The following is a 20,432-nucleotide window of genomic DNA, read 5'->3' on the forward strand; positions in this document are numbered from 1 at the left end:
CATATGTCAAGCCAAGCAGTTTACACATTTTCCTGAAGATGACTATGGGGACCACTCCAAGATTTTAAGCAAGTGAAAACATGAATATGCATCTTTTAAAAATATTTCTCTGGCAGCAAGTGGTAAGGTGGATTGGAGAGTAGCAAGACTAGAAGCAGGGTGTTTAGTACAAAGCCACACCAGTAACTACAGTAATGGCAGAGGAAAATATGGAAGATGAGGCAGGTTGGTGATAGATTTAGAAAACTTATCACTGTATGTGTGTGTTTATGCATATGTGTGCTGGGGGCAAGCAGATGGGAAGACAATCAGCAAGAGGAAGAAGCCAAGGAAGAACTTCCAGATTGTTTTAGATGACGAGGTATAGAGTAAACCAAACGAGAAGACAGAGACTACAAAAGGAAGATACTACAGCAAAGCATAGCGGGTTCTGCTAGCCAACCATACCTAGAGCTCAGGAGAGATCAGCACAGTGGAGCTGAGCATCATCAGCATTTCTGTGCTTATCGGGATCTAGGTATGAGGACAGGGAAGGGATGTTCCAGAGAAACTGGGTAAAACAGGTTGAGATCAGAGCTCTGGGAAACATGATTTGTTAAGCAAGTGAACTGATAAAAAAAATTAATCAAGAAGATCTTTCTCAAAGAATATGGGTTAAATTTACTCTTGTTCTACTTTGTTAGCCCCCACTGTAAATATAATTCTCTTAGCTTAAAAACATATTGTAACACAGCACTTTTAGATATGTAAATGAAACAGAACACAGCTTACATCGTAAGGATTTTGTTGAAGGCTGATTAATGAACTTTGACTGGAATAAAGAGAAATCTGGGAGGTATGTGGTGACTGAAATTCCAGATCGTCTAAAAACATGGTATATGGGGAAAGGTATACAGTTATCAATGAGAGAAGTAGATTCTGAGAAATATTTTAGAACCAGCATCTAAGGAGAATATTAAGTAGACTCTGAAATAAAATGAATAATGAAAATAATTTTTGTAAAATTTGATTTTAAGGTCATCAGTGAATATGATGAAGAGTTCCACCGAAACGGAAAAATATCACCAAAAAAATCAGAGTTGGTATGCACATTTAAGGGATTTATAAACAAAAAATGACAGAGTTAATTGGAACAGAAAAGTGTGTAAAGAATTATTTGACGGTACAGAGCTAGATCCCAACCCTATTTGGGGACCAAGTTTGCTTTTATATTTCTTGTTTACATTACCTGTTTGGTTTCTAGTTGTTTGCTTTTTGAGTTTCCGCCTTTTTCTGCACTCCATATATTGCCCTTGTCAAATCGGCCACGAAGACATGCTAGTTCTTTTTGACGTTCCTAAACCCATCAAAAGCTGTATTTTACACAAGAGCCAGTAGCATGTTTAACATCCAAACAGTACTAAAACTTTTCTTGTTTTCAGTTTTAAGCTGTTTAAAAAGTTTAAACAGTTTGCAGTTTAAAAAGTTCACAATACACATGGAATACAGGACAATATTTCTAATTTGAAATGAGTGATACTGTCTACAGCCATACCACCCTGAACATGCCCCATCTTGTCTGAAATTAGTGATACAGAGAATCAAGATGCTACTTATCTCAGTCAAAAAGACTAGCATCAAAACCTATTTTGACTTCTAGGTTCTATGCAGAGACCATGTGATGAATAATGTAAAATGCAGTATATCATACCTGCTTGAGCTGTTGTGCTAAATGGGTAGTAGATGAAGATGTGTTTTGCTTGAATAATCTTTCTTGGATGGCCTTTGTATTTGGAGTAATAATGGGGGTTCTCTGGGGTGTGCTATGAGCTGGACTTTCTTTGCTATGTTCTTGACAACGCTCTCCAAAGCGTTCCAGGAAAGGCTTAATTCCTGCTCCTCCTACAGAAAACACACACATTTTGGGAGGCTATTCAAGATAAATTATTATGATGATTTCTATGGAAAAAGTTCTCAACTACATCACAGCTTCAAAGTGCTTTGATTCTATCAGAAATACTCATTCACAAAGTAAACTATAAAAATTCTACAAAATTTTTAAAAGTTTACCTATTCTAAGTACATGTCCTAAAAGCTACTCATAGAATTTAATTATTTTTTTGAAATAATTTTAAAAAGGTAGCGTGAAGAGAGGACAGTGGGCTTAGAAAACTCTCAAACTGAACAACTAGAACTTAAATAATTAGTAATTGACTGTATATATATATTAATAAGTCTACCTTCATCACCAAGTGTGCTAGCCATGATAACTTCCAACAACTTACATTTCTACAGCCAGTTTACTTTATCTCGCTTTTAGGAAGCCTGATGTGAAAATAAGGGAATTTTTCCCTTCTCTCCCTCAAAAGAAAAATTAGGGATTACTCATTTTATCAAAAGAACACATTGACTTTACAGAGTCTTAAAATAGTACTCAGCTGGGTGCAGTGGCTCACACCTATAACCCTAGTACTCTGGGAGGCTGAGGCAGGAGGTTCTCTTGAGCTAAGGAGTTCAAGGCCAGTCTGGGCAACATGGAGGAACCCCACCTCTATAAAAATATAAAAAATTGCCAGGTGTGGTGGCATGCCTGTAGTCTCAGCTACTTGGTGGGCTGAGTGAGGCAAGAGGATCACTTGAACCTGGGTGGTTGAGACTGCAGTGAGCTGAGATCAAACCACTGCACTCCAGTCTAGATGAAAGTGAGACCCTGTCTCAAAAACAAAACCAGCAAAACAAAACCAAAAAAAAAGCCCATAGCACTCATTTGAAATAGTATGCAGTAAATTTAAAGTAGGGCAAATGAGGCATATATCACCATCAAGAGGATTCTAAGGTTGTATTGTATAAAAATAGGTTTATCTATGTCAGAGGTTAGCATATATTTTCCTGCAAAGGGCCAGATACTAAATATTTTCAGCTTTGAGGTCCACATGGCCTCTGTCACAACTATTTTGATCTGCATTATAGAATGAAAGCAACCACAGACAATATGTAAGTAAACGGGTATGGCTGTGCTCCATAAAACTTTATCTGCAAAAACAAGCAAAGGGCTGAATTTGAGCCATGGTTATAATTTGAGGACTTCACCTAGCACTTATTACTACTTCGGGCCATATTCCAAACTAGAGTCCATTAAGAATGCAATGAAGTATCTAAAATAAATATCTCTGAAACTCTGGAAATGTGATTCTGAGTATATCCAGCAGCCAAGAACAATAAAAAAAATGCTTCTTATCTAAGCCTTAAGTCTTTAGAAAATTGAGAATAACTAGTTCTATTCTATCTGGGGATCTTGCTATTGTTTCCAATTCTCATTTTTGGCTCATCTGGGAATTGCTGATTTCTACCTACCCCATAACCGCTTCCCCGCTCTCATTTCTGCCCCTTTATGAACTATAGTTTCTGGAGAGGTTGTATTTTCAAAAAGTTAAACCTCAGAATTAAAAGTCTTTCCAATGAAAAACAGCACAGTTCAGAATAAACTCGATTACCATGTATTTTAGTCCTGTGTTTCTCAATTAACCGTATGTGGAAGTGTGCCAGAAGGTATAAATCACCACAAGATAAATATGACATTTCCTGGAATATCAGTTTACTATGGTAAGAAGTTTTGAACTTTTATATGTAAATGCTCACACACAATATACACACAGATAAATATAATTGGGGGATAAAGAGAGATTGATTAATGAGTACAAATATACAGTTTTGCAGAAGAGAAAAGACCCAGTGTTTGATAGATCAGTAGGGTGACTATAGTTTACAATAATCTATTGTATACTTCAATAGCTACAAGAGAAGAATTTAAATGTTCCTAGCATAAAGACAAGTATTTAAGGTGATGGATATCCTCATTATACTGGTTTGATCTTTATAAATTATATGAATGTATTAAGTTATCAAATGTACTCCCAATAGACATGTATTATTTATCAATAATGAACAATTTTTTTCAAAAATTCCTATCGTTTATCAATTTAATGAATAAATAAAATTAGAATTGGAGTCATTTGTATGCACATTCACTTCTCTCTATTAGAAGTGCATTCATACTCAAGATCAAGAAGCACTGCTCTGCACACTTGGCTACAAGAATGTTTCTCCATTATGCCCCTAAAATGTGATTTATAGTTGAATATGCTTTGTCAGAATCAAAAAAATAAAAAATCTAGCACGATCATCGTGGAAAAAGCATGTCTAAACTGTTAAAATGCAACATATTAAGTCCTTTGACCAGTAGATGGGCTAGTCTACATTAATAAATATTCATTGAATCAATTCAAGCTGAGGTCTCATTTGGAACATCCAGGCATTTGCCCTGGCAAACCATTGCTGTATCATTCCCAATTGGATATTTAAAATGCTGAGAACAGATATCCTGAATATAGTCAGCAATCACTTTAGACTTTTTATAAATATGTAACCTGGTGTCGTAGACTTGTCTTTAGATTGAGATTGCAGACAAATTTCTCTATTTAGTTCTCCTTTGGACGGAACTGTCTGGGATAAAGCTGACTTCACAATGGGTTTCGATACTCCTGTTTTCGGAGGACTAGCAGTTTTTTGAAGTAGCTCAGGATTTTGTCCCTTACAACTTTTAGCATCAGTGATGGTAGACGTAGTAGATTTCACTGGAGAGGAAGTAGCTTTCTGAAACATGAAAACACTTAGGGTAAACAACATTCACAATATCTAAAAGTAGTCCTATAACAAAACAATTCATGTCCCATTTACTCGATAGCCTTTATGTAAGATTTGTGAAAATGACATGATTTTGCTAATAGATCAAACAAATTTGAAAGATTTGGGGGAAAAACCAACTTAGAAAATGTTATTATTTAAATTATAATATGTGGGTTAGCCTGCACAACATATTCATGGGTAATTAAGTATTCTCAGTATGATCACTCTTTAAAAAAATTTTTATTCATATTATTGCACTAGTACCTTTATCAAATTTTTAACTGTATTAGGCCAAATTACATTTTAATTAAGTCAATAAGAATTAAACAAAATAGTATCATGTACTTGATGGTTAATAAATTAAGTACTTATACCTAGCCAGATACTATGCTAAGTGTTTTATGACTCCTATTTAACCCTTCAAATAACTTTTTTTTTTTCCTATTTTACATATAGAAAAATAAAGCCTTGCAATATTAAGCACCTTGTCCAAAGTCACACTTCTAATTATGTGGTAGAGCTGGGATTCAATGCAGGTCTAATTCTAGAGCCTAGCTCTACACTAAAAGACAATGGTCGGAAACACAATATTCCTTTTCCTTTCAAGATTGCTTTTTGAAAACTGTTGAGATAATACACGTACAAAGTAAAAGTTTCAAACATATCAAACAGATATACAGTGAAGTATCATACCCTGTTTGGCAATTTGCCTTCCTGGAGGCAACTAATTTGTTATATATCTTTTCAGAAATATTTCATAAATTTATATAAATTTCATATGTATATAAAACATTATAACAGAGAGCTTAATTTTCAGTGCTCTCCTTAATAACTCAGAAGAGGCTCATTCCATTATAGACTGGATTTGCATCAAATTAGTGTAATTTTACTTGTCAACTGCTAATTTATCTTGGGATAGGGTACCCAACTTATGATTTTCACTTTCTAAGAAACCGATATCCTACGAATACATATAAACTCACTATGCATCTATTAAAAACACATATCCACCCACCCACCTGAACATATACACAAATGTATTTTACCACTAATAACAAAAAAAAAAAAAAGGCTTCCAAAGACCAAAATTATATTGACTTACCACAGAGCTGGAAATTGAGGCATTAACCAAAGATGCATCATCAGCACTTGAGGATGGAGCTTTATTCAAACAGGCATCGCCATCCCTTTGGGAACAGCATGTAGCTTCCTGCTTAACACTGCTGCTATTGATCCTAGCAGATGCTCCACTTGCAGAGGAAAATTTGGATAAACAAGTGGTACCAGGCTGTTCTAGTACACTGTTTTGTTTTGCAGATGAGTGATTTACATCATCTTCCCAGGAGCAAATAGTTGCAGCAAGGTTGGCCAGAGGGCCCCTTCTCCCAAGTGGAGTTGCTGAGGCATTTGAAAGCGGTGGTTTGGGAGGGGAAGCAGCCTTTTCCTCTGATGATGGCATTGGTGACAAGGGTGAGCTTTCAGGAATATCATCTGAAATTGTTTTCAGAAAAGAGTAAAAAACTACGTTCAAGAGTAATAGTTACACATAATACCAGGATCACTCTATGCAGGATTTTTAAATGAGATTAATAGGTTTAAGAACCAGTGTAAAGTTCTAGCATGCATGAAACTACCAAGCTATTTAAATTTGACAATATCTTTTAAAATCAAATGATATTTAATCCAATTTTTTTTAAAACACTATTATACATATTTTTTCAACTTTTCGATGGATCATAAATGTTACAAGATAGGTTATATTTTTAGAACGAATTCATGGGTATTATATATAATACTGCACAATTTAAGATTATGTATCTCACAGGAACTTTGTATTTTAAAAATGGATTAGACCATTGCTGTACAACAGAACGTTTTATTGTTCAACACGTTAACTATTAGCCACTTGTGGCTAATGAGCATTTGAAATGTGGCTACAGCTGCTGTGAAACTAAATTTTATTTCATTTTAATTTAACTTAAACATCCACATATGGCTAGTGTCTTCTGTACTGGATATCACAGGGATAGATCAAATCAAAAACAATCAAATGTTTTTCTGCATAGTTACTTCATTTGGAGAGAAATCCCAAATAGTGATACTTAGCTGATGAAGGACCTAGGCCTTCCCTAGAGCATGTATATAGGGGAGCCAAGGTTCATGGCACTTCCTACTTCACAAATTCAATCAAGGAAAGAGGACTCTCTCCCGTCCAAAGCTTCTACTTCAGCTAAATTTTCAATTCATCCCTTCCAAAACCTTCTGAGGGATCTTGTTCGAAATAAGCCCTCCCCATTCCCACAAACTCTTCTCTGCACATAAACATAGTCATGAGTTGTTTAACAATGGGGATACATTCTGAGAAATGTAACATTAAGTGATTTTATTAACTGTCCATCACAGAGCACACTTCCACAAAAATGGTGTAGCCTACTGTATACCTAGGATATGTGGTAACACCTATTGTTCCTAGGCTAAAAACCTGTACGGCATGTTATTCTACTGAATATTGCAGGAAAATTTGGATAAACAAGTGGTACCAGGCTGTTCTAGTACACTGTTTTGTTTTGCAGATGAGTGATTTACATCATCTTCCCAGGAGCAAATAGTTGCAGCAAGGTTGGCCAGACCGCCCCTTCTCCCAAGTGGAGTTGCTGAGGCATTTGAAAGCGGTGGTTTGGGAGGGGAAGCAGCCTTTTCCTCTGATGATGGCATTGGTGAGAAGAGTAACACAATGGTAAGTAAACATCTAAATATAGAAAAGGTACAGTAAAAGTACATTATAATCTTATTAGACTACCATTGTATATGCAGTCCACCATTGATCAAAACATCGAATTGTGGTATATGACCATAGAGTAGCCCACACTTTATCTTCAGTTTCACTTCCCTGATTTCCTTTCCAGCGGTCAACTGTTGTCTTAAAATATTAAATGAAAAATTCCAGAAATAAATAATTCACAGGTCTTTTTTTTTTTTTTTTTGAGACGGAGTTTCGCTCTTGTTACCCAGGCTGGAGTGCAATGGTGCGATCTCGGCTCACCGCAACCTCTGCCTCCCGGGTTCAGGCAATTCTCCTGCCCCAGCCTCCTGAGTCGCTGGGATTACATGCACGCGCCACCATGCCCAGCTAATTTTCTGTATTTTTAGTAGAGACGGGGTTTCACCATGTTGGCCAGGATGGTCTCGATCTCTTGACCTCGTGATTCACCCGCCTCGGCCTCCCACAGTGCTGGGATTACAGGCTTGAGCCACCGCGCCTGGCCAATTCACAGGTCTTAAACTGCACACTGTTCTGAGTAGCATTGTGAAATCTTGCACCATCTGACCAAGTTATGAATACTTTGTGCAGCGTATCCACACTGTGGACACCAAATGTCCCGTAGTCACTTTGCAGCCATCTTGGTTATCAGATCAACTACTGGATTATGCAGTGCTTATGTTCAAGTAGCCTTTATTTGACTTAATCACGTCCTCAAAACTCAAGAGTAGTGATGCTGGCAATTCGAATATGCCTAAGAGAAGCCATAAAAGTGCTTTCTTGAAGTCAAAAGGTGAAAGTTCTCGACTTAATAAGGAAAGAAAATCATATGCTGAAGTTGCTAAGATCTATGGTAAAAATGAATCTTCTATGCATAAAATTGAGAGGAAGATAAAAGAAATTCATGTGGTTTTACTGTCATATCTCAAACTATGAAAGTTCTGGCCACAGCGTATGTAGGTGTTTAGTTAAGACGGAAGAGACACTAAATTTCCAGGTGGAAGATGCATAGAAAGATGGTTTGAATGACAGCAATCGGGTTCAGAGCTGTCTGAGGTTTCAGGCATCCACTGGTGATCATGGAACATATCCCCAGCAGATAACTGGGGAGACTACTGGATGCTCAAGTCTCTCTCATCTTAAAAACAAACATCCTGGCAAGGCATGAAGGCTCACGCCTGTAATCCCAGCACTTTGGGAGGCTGAGATGGGTAGATCATTTTAGGTCAGGAGTTCAAGACCAGCCTAATCCAACATGGTGAAACCCTATCTCTACTAAAATACAAAAATTAGCCAGGTGTGGTGGCAGGCACCTGTAATCCCAGCTATTCGGGAGGTTGGGCAGGAGAATTGCTTGAACCCAGGAGGTGGAGGCTGCAATGAGCTGAGATCGTACCACTGCACTCCAGCCTGGGCAACAGAGCAAGACTCCCTCTCAAAAGAATAAATAAAAATAAATAAACCAAAATAGTAAACATCCTGGCAAAGGGCGGTGGGCTCATGCCTGTAATCCTACCACATTGGGATGACATGGCAGGTAAACTGCTTGAGCTCAGAATTTGACCAGCCTGGGCAACATGGTGAAGCCCCGTTTCTACAAAAAATTCAAAAATTAGCTGGTCTTGGTGGTGCACCTGTAGTCCCAGCTACTTCGGACACTGAGGTGGTGGGATCGCTTAAGCCTGGAAGGTGGAGGTTGCAGCAAGTTGAAAGCATACCACTGCACTCCAGCCTGGGCAACAAAGTGAGACCCTGTCTCAAAAAAATATATACATCATCTTTACTACCTCTCTTTCCCTGAACAATATTCACTTGCCACCTCACTCACTCAACCGGCCTTCTGCCTACACCACTGCCCTGGGGTTGGTTTTGCTATTGTCACTAGATGCCAGTACACACTTTGCTTTGTATTTCTTCACATATCTAAAATATATCACTCCCTTTCCATTTGTGACATCATTCTCTACTATCTTTCCTGGCCTATCCTTCACAGTCTTCCAACTACCAAATACCTCCATTTGGCCTCCATTTGGCTCTCCCACAGATACCCCAGATAACATATGTGAGGTTGAAATTGCCCCAAATATATTCCTCCTCATCTTAGGAAAAGACATCACTAACTACCCAGTCATGGAGGCCCGGAATCTGACCCCTGCCTCCCTTCTCCCTTATCCTCTACTACTCAGTCATTAAGTCCTAGAGTTTGTCTCCTAAATCTCTCAAATCCAGCTTCTCCTTTTCACTTCCACAGGCCTTCACTCTTTGCAACTAGATTAGATTTTATTTTTTGAGATGGAGTTTCGCTCTTGTTGCCCAGGCTGGAGTGCAATGGCAAAATCTTGTCTCATTGCAACCTCTGCCTCCTGGGTTCAAGTGATTGTCCTGCCTCAGCCTCCCAAGTAGCTGGAATTACAGGAACGTACTACAGAGCATAGTTACAAGAGCTAGAGGTCTATAAAGCCCATTCCTAAAACATGACAATAAAACTGTCACCTGCTGATAGGACAGTGCTTATTCTAAGGAAAATGATAGAGGTATATAAAGGGTATTGTAGGGAAGGTGGTGGTCAGGGGGGCTTTTCTGGAGGAGGTAGAGACTCCTTAAGCTGGACTCTGAAGGACAGCTGGCTTCAGAGAAAGAAGATAATCTAGATAAAAAAACAAAAATGTATAAAAAGCAGAGGTAAGTAATATGAGCATAGCGTGTGCATAAGTAGATCCTAATCTGGTGTTTAGAGCAAGTGGTAGAAAAGCAAGAGTTACATTTTTTTTCCATCCTGAATGTGTCAAAATAAAGAGATACATTTGAAAAACCAGCAGGTCCAGACTGGAATTTAACCAGGAGGTGACAGGGAGTTACTGGGAGAGTTTAAAGCAGAAGCAGGAAAATGTTTTAGAAAGATCACGCTGGTGTGAGAATTGAGGAGGGATTGGACAGGGCAGAGGTTTGAAGCAGGAAGACCAGTTACAAGACTAATATAACCTAGGTGCAGGTGAGATGCAGTGGCTCATGCCTGTAATCCCAGCACTTTGGGAAGCCAAGAGAAGCGGATCACTTGAGCTCAGGAGTTCGAGACCAGCCTGGCCAACATGGTGAAACCACATCTCTACTAAAAATGCAAAAAATTAGCTGGGTGTGGTGGCACGCGCCTGTAATATCAGCTACTCGGGAGGCTGAGGCAGGAGAATGGCTTGAACCTGGGAGTCAGAGGTTGCAGTGAGCCAAGATTGCACCACTGCACTCTAGCCTGGGAGACAGATCAAGACTCAAAAAAACAAAAAAAAAAACAACAGCTTTATTGAAGAGGCAATGTTACAGCTCTGTGCAGAGCAGGGTTACCCTTTAGGCACAGAGTGACAGTTCATGGCAGTTTTATAGTCATATGTATACCTACTATTAATTGCATGCACATTAAAGGACAGTCTATGTAGAAATTTCTAGGAAAGAGATAGTAACTTTTGGGTTATTACCATGAAAAGAGGTGATAGCTCCTGGGTGTTGCCATGGCAATGATAAATTCACATGGCACACTGGTGGGCATGCCATAGGAAAGCAGCTTCCCCCAGGCCCTGTTTTAGCTAGTCCTCAATTTTTTTTTAAATTTATTTCTTTTCTGTGGTTGTTATTTCTCAGTCATGTCCAGTGTCTGAGTCCCGCCTCTGGAGTTGAGTCCTACCTCTTACTTCACCACTATTAAAATAAATAGGTATTAATTGACACCATAGACTATGCTTGTGCCAAAAAGCATTAGGCGCACGGTGGCTCATGCCTATTATTCCAGCACTTTGGGAGGCTGAGGCGGGCAGATCACCTGAGGTCAGGAGTTCAAGACCAGCCTCACAAATACGGTGAAACCCTGTCTCTACTAAAAATATAAAAATTAGACAGGCATGATAGCACGCATCTGTAATCCCAGGCACTCGGGAGGCTGAAGCAGGAGAATCACTTGAACCTGGGAGGTGGAGGTTGCAGTGAGCTGAGATTGCACCACTGCACTCCAGCCTGGGCAACAGAGTGAGACTCTGTCTTAAAACAAACAAACAAACAAACAAACAGCAGGCAGGTCACAGGAGTTAAGAGCTCTAAAGTCAAACCATTGGGATTTGAATTTGAACTGGCTAACTGTGGACATATTTCTTAGCCTCTATGAACCCAGTTTCCCTCTTCTATAAAATGAAGGTAAAAGTGGTATATACATATATAAAAAGATTATAAGAATTAAATGGTATTAGAACAAAAAATTCATATTAAAACAAAAATTATTTGCAATGCCTAGCATTTTACATACTGTTTGCTCTTGAGATTATTATCACTGCCAGAAAACATAATCTTAAACTCTGTGCTTCCTAATTCTTATTAAAATTTCAGTTAAAAAAATTGATACGTATGGAAGACTGCCTGAAATATACGTAGTCCATCCGGTTTAATCCAGTCTAAAATATGTGTCATCCATCTAGCCACATTCTTCACATCACTTGGTCTCAATTCTGGCTATGCATCAGAATTATCTAAAGAGCTTTAAAAAAAATAAGACAAAATTACACCTTGGGGCTCCACCATATTTCTGAAATTCTAATCCCACGGTCTATGTGATTCTGATACAATCAGCCAGACTAAGAACCACTTAAGGAATGCTTCCTTGGGCACGGCCCAGTAGCCACTGAGCTGTCTGCAAGCACCGTGGGGTCTACCTACACTGTGCTAGCTCACTTTAAAAATGCTTCTACTGCCGGCTGTCATGGCTCATACCTGTAATCATAACACTTTGGGAGGCCAAGGTGGGTTATCATTTGAGGTCAGGAGTTCGAGACCAGCCTGGCCAACATGGTCAAACTCTGTCTCTACCAAAAAAATACAAAAAAATTAGCTGGGCATGGTGGCATGCACCTGTCATCCCAGCTACTTGGGAGGCTGAGGCATGAGAATCACTCGAACCCTAGAGGCAGAGGTTGCAGTGAACCGAGACAGCGTCACTGCACTCCAGACTGGATGACAGAGTGAGATTCTGTGACAAAAAACAAAAAAGAAAAAAGAAATGCTTCTACTGAATTGAGCTTGGAGCCAGGCCATCTGCTCACCTTGAGAAACCTTATAAGTTAGGTTTATTGGCTCCCACAAAGTCATCTTTGAGGACACATGAAAAAAAGTTCTCTCAGGTCTTAGTGCCAAATCTCAAGTCTTAGTGCCAAAGATGGTTCTGCTTTTAGCTTGTTAGTCATGTAACTGGTCAGCGTTTCATTTCTTTGCATGAGCCACTAGCAAAGAAAGACTTTACAGTCTGCATTTAATAAAATGACTTTACTTTTCACTTCTTTGTTTTTCCTTCCCATATTTTCTTTTCACCTTGACTTCTTTATTTTTCTTATTTCATAATACAGATATTTTTATAAGTCATCTCACAGCTTTTTTTATTTTGTAACAAAGCAGGCAATAAATGAAATTGATCACAGCATAAATATCTCTCTTGCATAATTGTTGATTTACTTCTCAGGTTCCCCTTCTTATTACAGGCTCATGAAAGGAAGGATCAAGTCACTTCATTTGCTTCCAGCACTGTGTGCAATAATATACTTTGCAGGTGCTCAATTTATGTTTTTTGACATTTTATTTCTCCCCTACTGAACAGCATTGCATACCTTAGTTCCCCAAGTTGATTTAATTATTGAATCCATGAAATAAAATTTCTTTAACCTAGAGCTGAGGGTCAGCAATCCTAATGACAAGCATAGTTTGTTCTCAACTGTTTTTCACTGCAGGTATTAAGGTATTACAAATTATAAGATCAGGTTTCTACAAACTAGTCCAAGAATCTCATCATCATCGACTTCAATCTAAATACAACCAACTTATACTACTGGTAGACAAACCATTTGCAAGCAAAGGATACTCAGCATATAGGTAAAACAAAAGCATTTACCTTTCATGAGTTAACAGATAAAATGCTCAACATATACCAAACTGAATCTTACTGGAACAGATGTATGGGCCATAACATCTATACCATTCGTACCTGTCATTTCATCATGATCCCAACGGCGCCGTTGCTCTGCAAGTTTTTGCATACGTGTTTTAACTGAGGAGGCTGCAGTTGCTTCTAATCTTGAGTTCAGCCCTTTCCTCATGCCCAGCAGTGACGCCGGGACAGCCACAGAATCACTGACATTATCTGCTGTTTGTGGCTGCACCTGAGGAGACACAGGACTTGGAGAACAAGATTTTGCAGTAGTTGACTCAACTGGTTGTTTATTTTCCGAGTTAGAAGCTTCTACTTCGGTGTCGTCAGAACAGCGTTTTTTTGATGGTGATGGTTTCGTACAAGATTTCTCTACATTAAAAAAGACGAAAAAAAAGACATTCAAAATTTGTAATTTCTCACAACATAAAAAACATTACCTCTCTCTATTCTTTAAACGATTTTAGTTACAACCAGAAATATGTAAAACCCCATTCTCTTTCAGCAACTTAGAAATCTGATATGAAAGAACCTTTCAAGCAAACATAATTTATGGTATAAAAACCTTACTGAAAGATATTTAGACCTAAGCTATGGGGATGCAAAGGCATAAGAAGGATGCAATGGACTTTAGGGATCTGGGGGGAGAGTGAGAAGGGGACGAGGGATAGAAGACTACAAATATGGTGCCGTGTATACTGCTCAGGTGACAGGTGCACCAAAATCTCACAAATCACCACTAAAGAACTTATGTAACCAAATGCAACCTGTACCCCAATAACCTATGAAAAAATAAAAATAAATAAAAAATATTTAAATATTTTCCAAATATATGCATAACACTTTATATGGTGTTAAGACAACAGTAAATAAAAAGTGTATACACTCAGAATAAAAAAGCACTAACAGACTTTAAAGATTATACAGCCCAAGCATCTCATCTTCAGATAAGAAAAATCTAGTCTGGAGAAATTCAGTTACCCACCTAAAGTCACACAACTGCTAAGTGTGGAAACCAGGTTTTCTGTTTTGGAAACATTCTTTCACGAAAAATAACTAACAAGCATGGTTAGAAGGGCAACTAGCAGGCCGGGTGCGGTGGCTCACGTCTGTAATCCCAGCACTTTGGGAGGCTGAGGCGGGCAGATCACCTCAGGTCGGGAGTTCGAGACCAGCCTGGCCAACATGGAGAAACCCCGTCTCTAGTAAAAAATACAAAATTAGCCGGGCACGGTGGCAGATGCCTGTAATCCCAGCTACTCAGGAGGCTGAGACAGGAGAATTGCTTGAACCCAGGAGGCGGAGGTTGCCGTGAGCTGAGATCGCGCCATCAGCCTGAGCAAAAAAAAAGAAACTCCAACTCAAAAAAAAAAAAAAAAAAGAAGGGCAACTGGCTGGAGGTTTAGGAGAACAACAGGAGACAGAAAAAGTGACTGAATTATCTGGTCAATACCAAACAAATTCATTCACCAGCACAAATATTTAACATTTCATATTTCAAGCTTCTATGAACACCTATAAAATAAATGAAAAAGTCCTAAAACTAAAAGAAAATCTATTGCAACCATAAGGCATATTATTTCCAACTATGATTGAGTTTCAATATATTTCCTGGAAAACTAATTTTTTAAAAGTAAAAACGTAAATTTCATATGGGGTCAGTTTTATCAACTACCTGACCAAATGTTCTTGTTCTGGCAGTGATCAAAGTAATATCAGAGATAAATCATGATTGCCCTCATCACATCAACCTAAGTAAATATACATCACGAAACTTTCTAATCTATTTTTCTCCCACTCCACTTTTTTTGTCTCTTTTTTCTTTTTTTGAGACAAGGCCTCACTCTGTCACCCAGAGTGGAGTGCAGTGGTGCAATCTCAGCTCACTGTAGCCTTGACCTCCTGGGCTCAAGTGATCCTCTCACCTCAGCCTCCTGCGTAGCTGGGACTATAGATGTGCCACCATGCCCAGATAATTTTTGTATTTTTTCTAGAGACAGGGTTTTGCCATGTTGCCCAGCCTGGTCTCCAACTCCTGAGCTCAAGCAATCTGCCCGCCTCAGTTTCTCAAAGTGTTGGGATTACAGGCGTGGACCACCACACCTGACTTTTTTATCTTTTCCTTTTTTTATTTTTGAAACTTTCTAATGTTTTGTAACTCATTTATGGATTTATTTTCTATGAACACATCTAATCATTTTTTAAAGTGTTCCTACTTTAACATGCAACACCATCTGGAAATACAGAATTATTCTAGTTTACAACTATCCTGAAACAGTAAATGTGAACTTCTACCTAAACATCAAAATGTAGTTTTGTACTTATACCTAAGCATCCAACTCTAGTTTTCAAGTACATAGTACTCAATAGAACAAACCCATCTCACAGTGAAAACAGAGGCTCTAGGGCTAAGACTAGGGCCAGGCCCCTATTTTCCTGGCTGAATACCATATAATATGTGATGTATTTCCTTCACTATCCCTTCAAAATGGATAAATGTATGAAAACTAATTCTTGTTGTATGGTTAGCCTCCAAAATAATTGAGCTAGCCCCATGTACTCTTCTCTGCTTTTTTTTTTTTTATATTTGTTTTGCCTCTGTAATATTTTTTTTCTATATGTATGTATTTTACAGTTGTACTAAGGAAGATTATTATCTCCAGACTATTCCACCCTCCAGGAAAAGACTATGGAGACTGGCTGACACTGGTTGGGAATGCCAGGATTTAGGAAAGAGTAAGACTACAGGTGAGTGCATGTTCGTGTGTGTGCGCGCGCGCGCGCGCACGCCTGTTTTTGTTTAATTCCACCACTTATGGAGATTAACAATCTAAACTTTGGAGAGCTGGTTCAGCAAACAGAGGATGAAAAAGGCTCATTAAATGTAAAGCATGGGCAGTGTGCCTTCATTGCGTTGCTGGTACCAGAGACACCATCCGAACACAGTGGTCAGCTGTTCTGTCACCCCTGGGATAAAAGACTCCGAATGGCCGGAGGCAGTGGCTCATACCTATAATCCCAGCACTTTGGGAGGCCAAGGTGGGCAGATCATGAGGTCAGGAGGTCGAGGCCATCCTGACCAACATGGTGAAACCCTGTCTCTACTAAAAATAAAAAAATTAGCTGGGTGTGGTGGCACGTGCCTGTAATCCCAGCTACTTGGGAGGCTGAGGCGCAAGAATCCCTTGAACCCAGTAGGCGGAGGTTACAATGAGCCAAGATGTCGTCACTGCCCCCTAGCCAAAGTGAAATAATAAGTAATTACATCAAGATTCACTAAATGAGCACCCCAATGTCATAATTATTATAGGAACATTACAGGGGGAATAAAATGTGTAAAGTTAGCTATATAAGATTTTTAATGGCCACAACAACAACTCCGTGCTACGGTAAGTATAAATGTTACCCTACTCCTCTGTTTTTCTTCCCTTGAGTTTTTTTTGTTTGTTTGTTTGTTTTTTTTGAAACGGAGTTTCGCTCTTGTTACCCAGGCTGGAGTGCAATGGCGCGATCTCGGCTCACCGCAACCTCCGTCTCCTGGGTTCAAGCAATTCTCCTGCCTCAGTCTCCTGAGTAGCTGGGACTACAGGTGTGCGCCACCATGCCCAGCTAATTTTTTTTGTATTTTTAGTAGAGACAGGGTTTCACCTTGTTGACCAGGATGGTCTCGATCTCTTGACCTCGTGATCCACCCGCCTCGGCCTCCCAAAGTGCCGGGATTACAGGCGTGAGCCACCGCGCCCGGCCTTCCCTTGAGTTTTTAAGGATAACTTCAGATTGAAGAAAAAAAGTTCAATCAATTAATTTAAAATATTTGTTAGAAGAAATGCTATTCCAACCCGATAGGTTCTAGGCCTAATATAATAACCCTGAAATAGAATAAAAGGCTGTTATTTCCCCCAGAGGCTGTTATATTTGTCTCCCAAAGAGCTTGGTTTTTCTACATGCTAATGAAATGTTTGGGGCTTGTCTCCTTTAAAAAAAAAAAAAGCAAATGTTATTTTTCCCTAAAGTCTTTTACCTTCACCACCAGAGAGTGGCTGCTGGTTACTTGCTTCTGAAAGTGGCTCTCTGGCTCGCTTAGTATGAGTCATAGACCTCGGAGCTGCTATGGGCCTCTCAGCCATTTTTCTCTGAAGATTCTCTCGCCTGGCACGGGTTCGCTCCAGCAGTTTCTACAAACATAAATACATCAGTGTTAAAACACGAGTTTATGCCTAAGTAGCAAGGAGCAAATAAAAACAAACAAACACAAAACACGAGTTTAATCAAATGTTCACAAAATTGCAACATCTTCTAAAATCACCAGTTGCCATATAGGATGACAGTTAAACATATTTCAAAAGTGAAATATTAAGCAATTACACCAAGATTCACTAAATGAGCACCCCAATGTCATAATTATTATAGGAACATTACAAGGGGAATAAAATGTGTAAAGTTAGCTATATGAGATTTTTAATGGCCACAAATTCTTTCTGCTTGCATCAAAAGACACAATCTATCCTTTTCTTCACCCTTGAATCTGGGCTCGTAAATCTGCTTTGACCAACAAAATATGGCAAAAGTGATATTGTGAGACTTCCAGGCATCAAGAGATTTTATAGTTTGGGGTCTCTCTCTCTGCCACTAAGTGAACATGCCCAGGTTAAGTCCACTAGAGACACATGGCCCAGCTGATGGTCAGTATCAACCACCAGACATGTGAATAAGGCCATCTTAGACCATCCAGCTCCAGATAATCTGCCAGATCACTGAAGATTCCTGCATGACCACTGGAGAGACAAACAGAGGAACAGCCTGGCTGAGCACAATACAAATTGCTGACTCACTGAATCATGAGAAAAAGAGTATTGTTTTAAGCCGCTATGGTAGGCAAAAATAATGGTCTCTCAAAGATTTTTCTGTCCTGATACCCTAAACCTGTCAAGATGTTGCTTCAGAGGGCAAAAGAGATTTTACTGATATGATTAAGAATCTTTAGACAGAGATAATCCTGGATTATCTGGTCAGGCCCAACATAATCACAAAGGTCCTTACAGCGGAAAAGAGAGAGGCAGGAAGATCAGAGTCAGAGAAAATATGACCACGGAAGCAGAGGTCAGAGTAATGTGATTCGTGGCTTTGAAGATGGAGGAATGGGATGAGTCAAGAAATGCAGATGGCCTTTAGAAACAAGAAAAGTTAGGAAACAAAGCAAGACCCTGTCTCTGCAAAACATACAAAAGTTAGCCAGGCATGGTGGGGCACGCCTGTAGTCCCAGCTACCTGGGGGGTGGGGTGCCTGAGGCGGAGGATTACTTGAGCCCAGGAGTTCAAGGCTGTGGTGAGCTGTGATTGCTACTGCACTCTAGCCTGGGTAACAGAGTGAGACCCTGTCTCTAAACAAATAAACAAATAAATAGGACCTAAGGCCATGCCAAGCAAGGGTTAAGTCACAAACTCCCTACACTTAAAAAATAAACTATCTTTTAACTGCCACAAGGTTTTTCTTTTACTCTAGTAGCTGCATGAGCACTGACCTCAAGATAAGCAGTAAACATTAAAACAATTGCAGCTCACTCTCCATCAGACACTGACTAACCTTCCTGTTCCATAAGCTACAACTACAGGTTTAATTGGACAAGAGTTTGATTTCAATAACTCTCTCAATAAGAAGACCACCAACCATGAACTGGTTCCAGCCAGTTTACAGAGGCTACTCACTTGAGTGCCTTCATGTCCCCACCTCACCTTTTGACATATAGAGCCCAAGTGTAACGTATTTACATGTTAAGTCTCCATCTCAAAGTGAACATGGGATGCATGTAACTGCATGTTTGTTCAGTACTCACACATCAGGACCCCTTTTGTAAACACTCATGGCTCTGCCTATAACCTATTGAATATGAATACTTGGCCAACTCTTTAGCCATAAAACTCTGTTCCACCTTCTCCTCTCTTAAAGTGCCTGTTTCCAGTCTCTGCCCAAAGCTATTAAATATGTTGCCCAATCTGTCACGATGGCCACGCTGTAGGATGTAACCCTTTGTAAAAAAGTCTCTGCTGGGCACAGTGGCTCATGCCTGTAATCCCAGCACTTTGGGAGGCAAGGCAGGTGCATTACTTGAAGCTAGGAATTCGAGACCAGCTTGGCCAACATGGTGAAACCCTGTCTCTACTAAAAATACAAAAATTAGTTGGATGTGGTGGTGCACACCTGTAGTCCCAGCTAATTAGGAGAAGAAAGAAAGAGGAAGAAGGAAGAAAGAGAGGAAGGAAGGAAGGAAGGTCTCCTTTCTAAATTAATAAATTTGTGATTTTTCAATTGCTATATCTATCACTTGCCAGATATAACACTAGCCTAATTATATTCATTCATGGACATGCCCACATTCCATTCTGGTCAGTTAGAATATTGTGAATCAGTACAGTTTCAGTTACCATGAGCAGTAGGTCACAACAAAAGAATGTGGTTTTGTCATTCAAACACACATGAATGTTCTATTGCCTAGATTCAAAAACTCCCAAATTTAAAAAAAATTAAATACATAAGCAAAAATGTTTCCTTATCTGTGAAGTAAAGCTATAAACACCAAAGATTATTAATTTAAAAGAAATTGTGTATCTGAAATATATAAACTCAATAGTTCAATAAATGTAAGTAGCTCTGCCCTTCCTTATAACAGTATATCAGGAATTTTAACACTCTTTTAAATACAAGGCATATTCCTTGAAAAATCACACCTTTCTCAAACAATGTAGGTATAAAAAAATAATAACATAGCATGGGTTGGATTTTGGTATCTTATTGCTACAGAGCCTGTTTTGTCAGTTTTAAGATCTTAGGTTTTTTTTTTTTGAGACAGAGTCTCACTCTGTCACCCAGGCTGCAGTGCAGTGGCGCAATCTCGGCTCACTGTAACCTCCACCTCTTAGGTTCAAGCGATTCTCTTGCCTCAGACTTGCAAGTAGCTGGGATTACAGGTGCCCACCACCATGCCTGGCTAATTTTTGTATTTTTAGTAGAGACGAGGTTTCACCATGTTGGCCAGGCTGGTCTCAAACTCCCGA

At 39.2% G+C, this 20,432-nt stretch overlaps 1 protein-coding gene across 3 annotated transcripts in view; it reads right to left on the reverse strand.

Annotated features, from left to right (window-relative positions):
- Positions 1-20,432, reverse strand: part of ANLN (anillin actin binding protein) — a 59,894-nt gene that overhangs the window by 35,875 nt on the left and 3,587 nt on the right. For all 3 annotated transcript variants that reach the window (XM_032286791.1, XM_032286790.1, XM_032286789.1), the window contains exons 2-7: positions 17,401-17,554; positions 13,437-13,751; positions 5,768-6,156; positions 4,407-4,632; positions 1,691-1,881; positions 1,229-1,336 (exon numbers count right to left, since the gene is read on the reverse strand). In XM_032286791.1, the coding sequence (XP_032142682.1) occupies positions 1,229-1,336; positions 1,691-1,881; positions 4,407-4,632; positions 5,768-6,156; positions 13,437-13,751; positions 17,401-17,554 (1,383 nt within the window). The remainder of the gene's footprint in view (positions 1-1,228; positions 1,337-1,690; positions 1,882-4,406; positions 4,633-5,767; positions 6,157-13,436; positions 13,752-17,400; positions 17,555-20,432) is intronic.

Source organism: Sapajus apella, unplaced genomic scaffold (assembly GCF_009761245.1).
Source record: "Sapajus apella isolate SASKATOON/1434 unplaced genomic scaffold, GSC_monkey_1.0 scaffold19, whole genome shotgun sequence".
Taxonomy (NCBI): domain Eukaryota; kingdom Metazoa; phylum Chordata; class Mammalia; order Primates; family Cebidae; genus Sapajus; species Sapajus apella.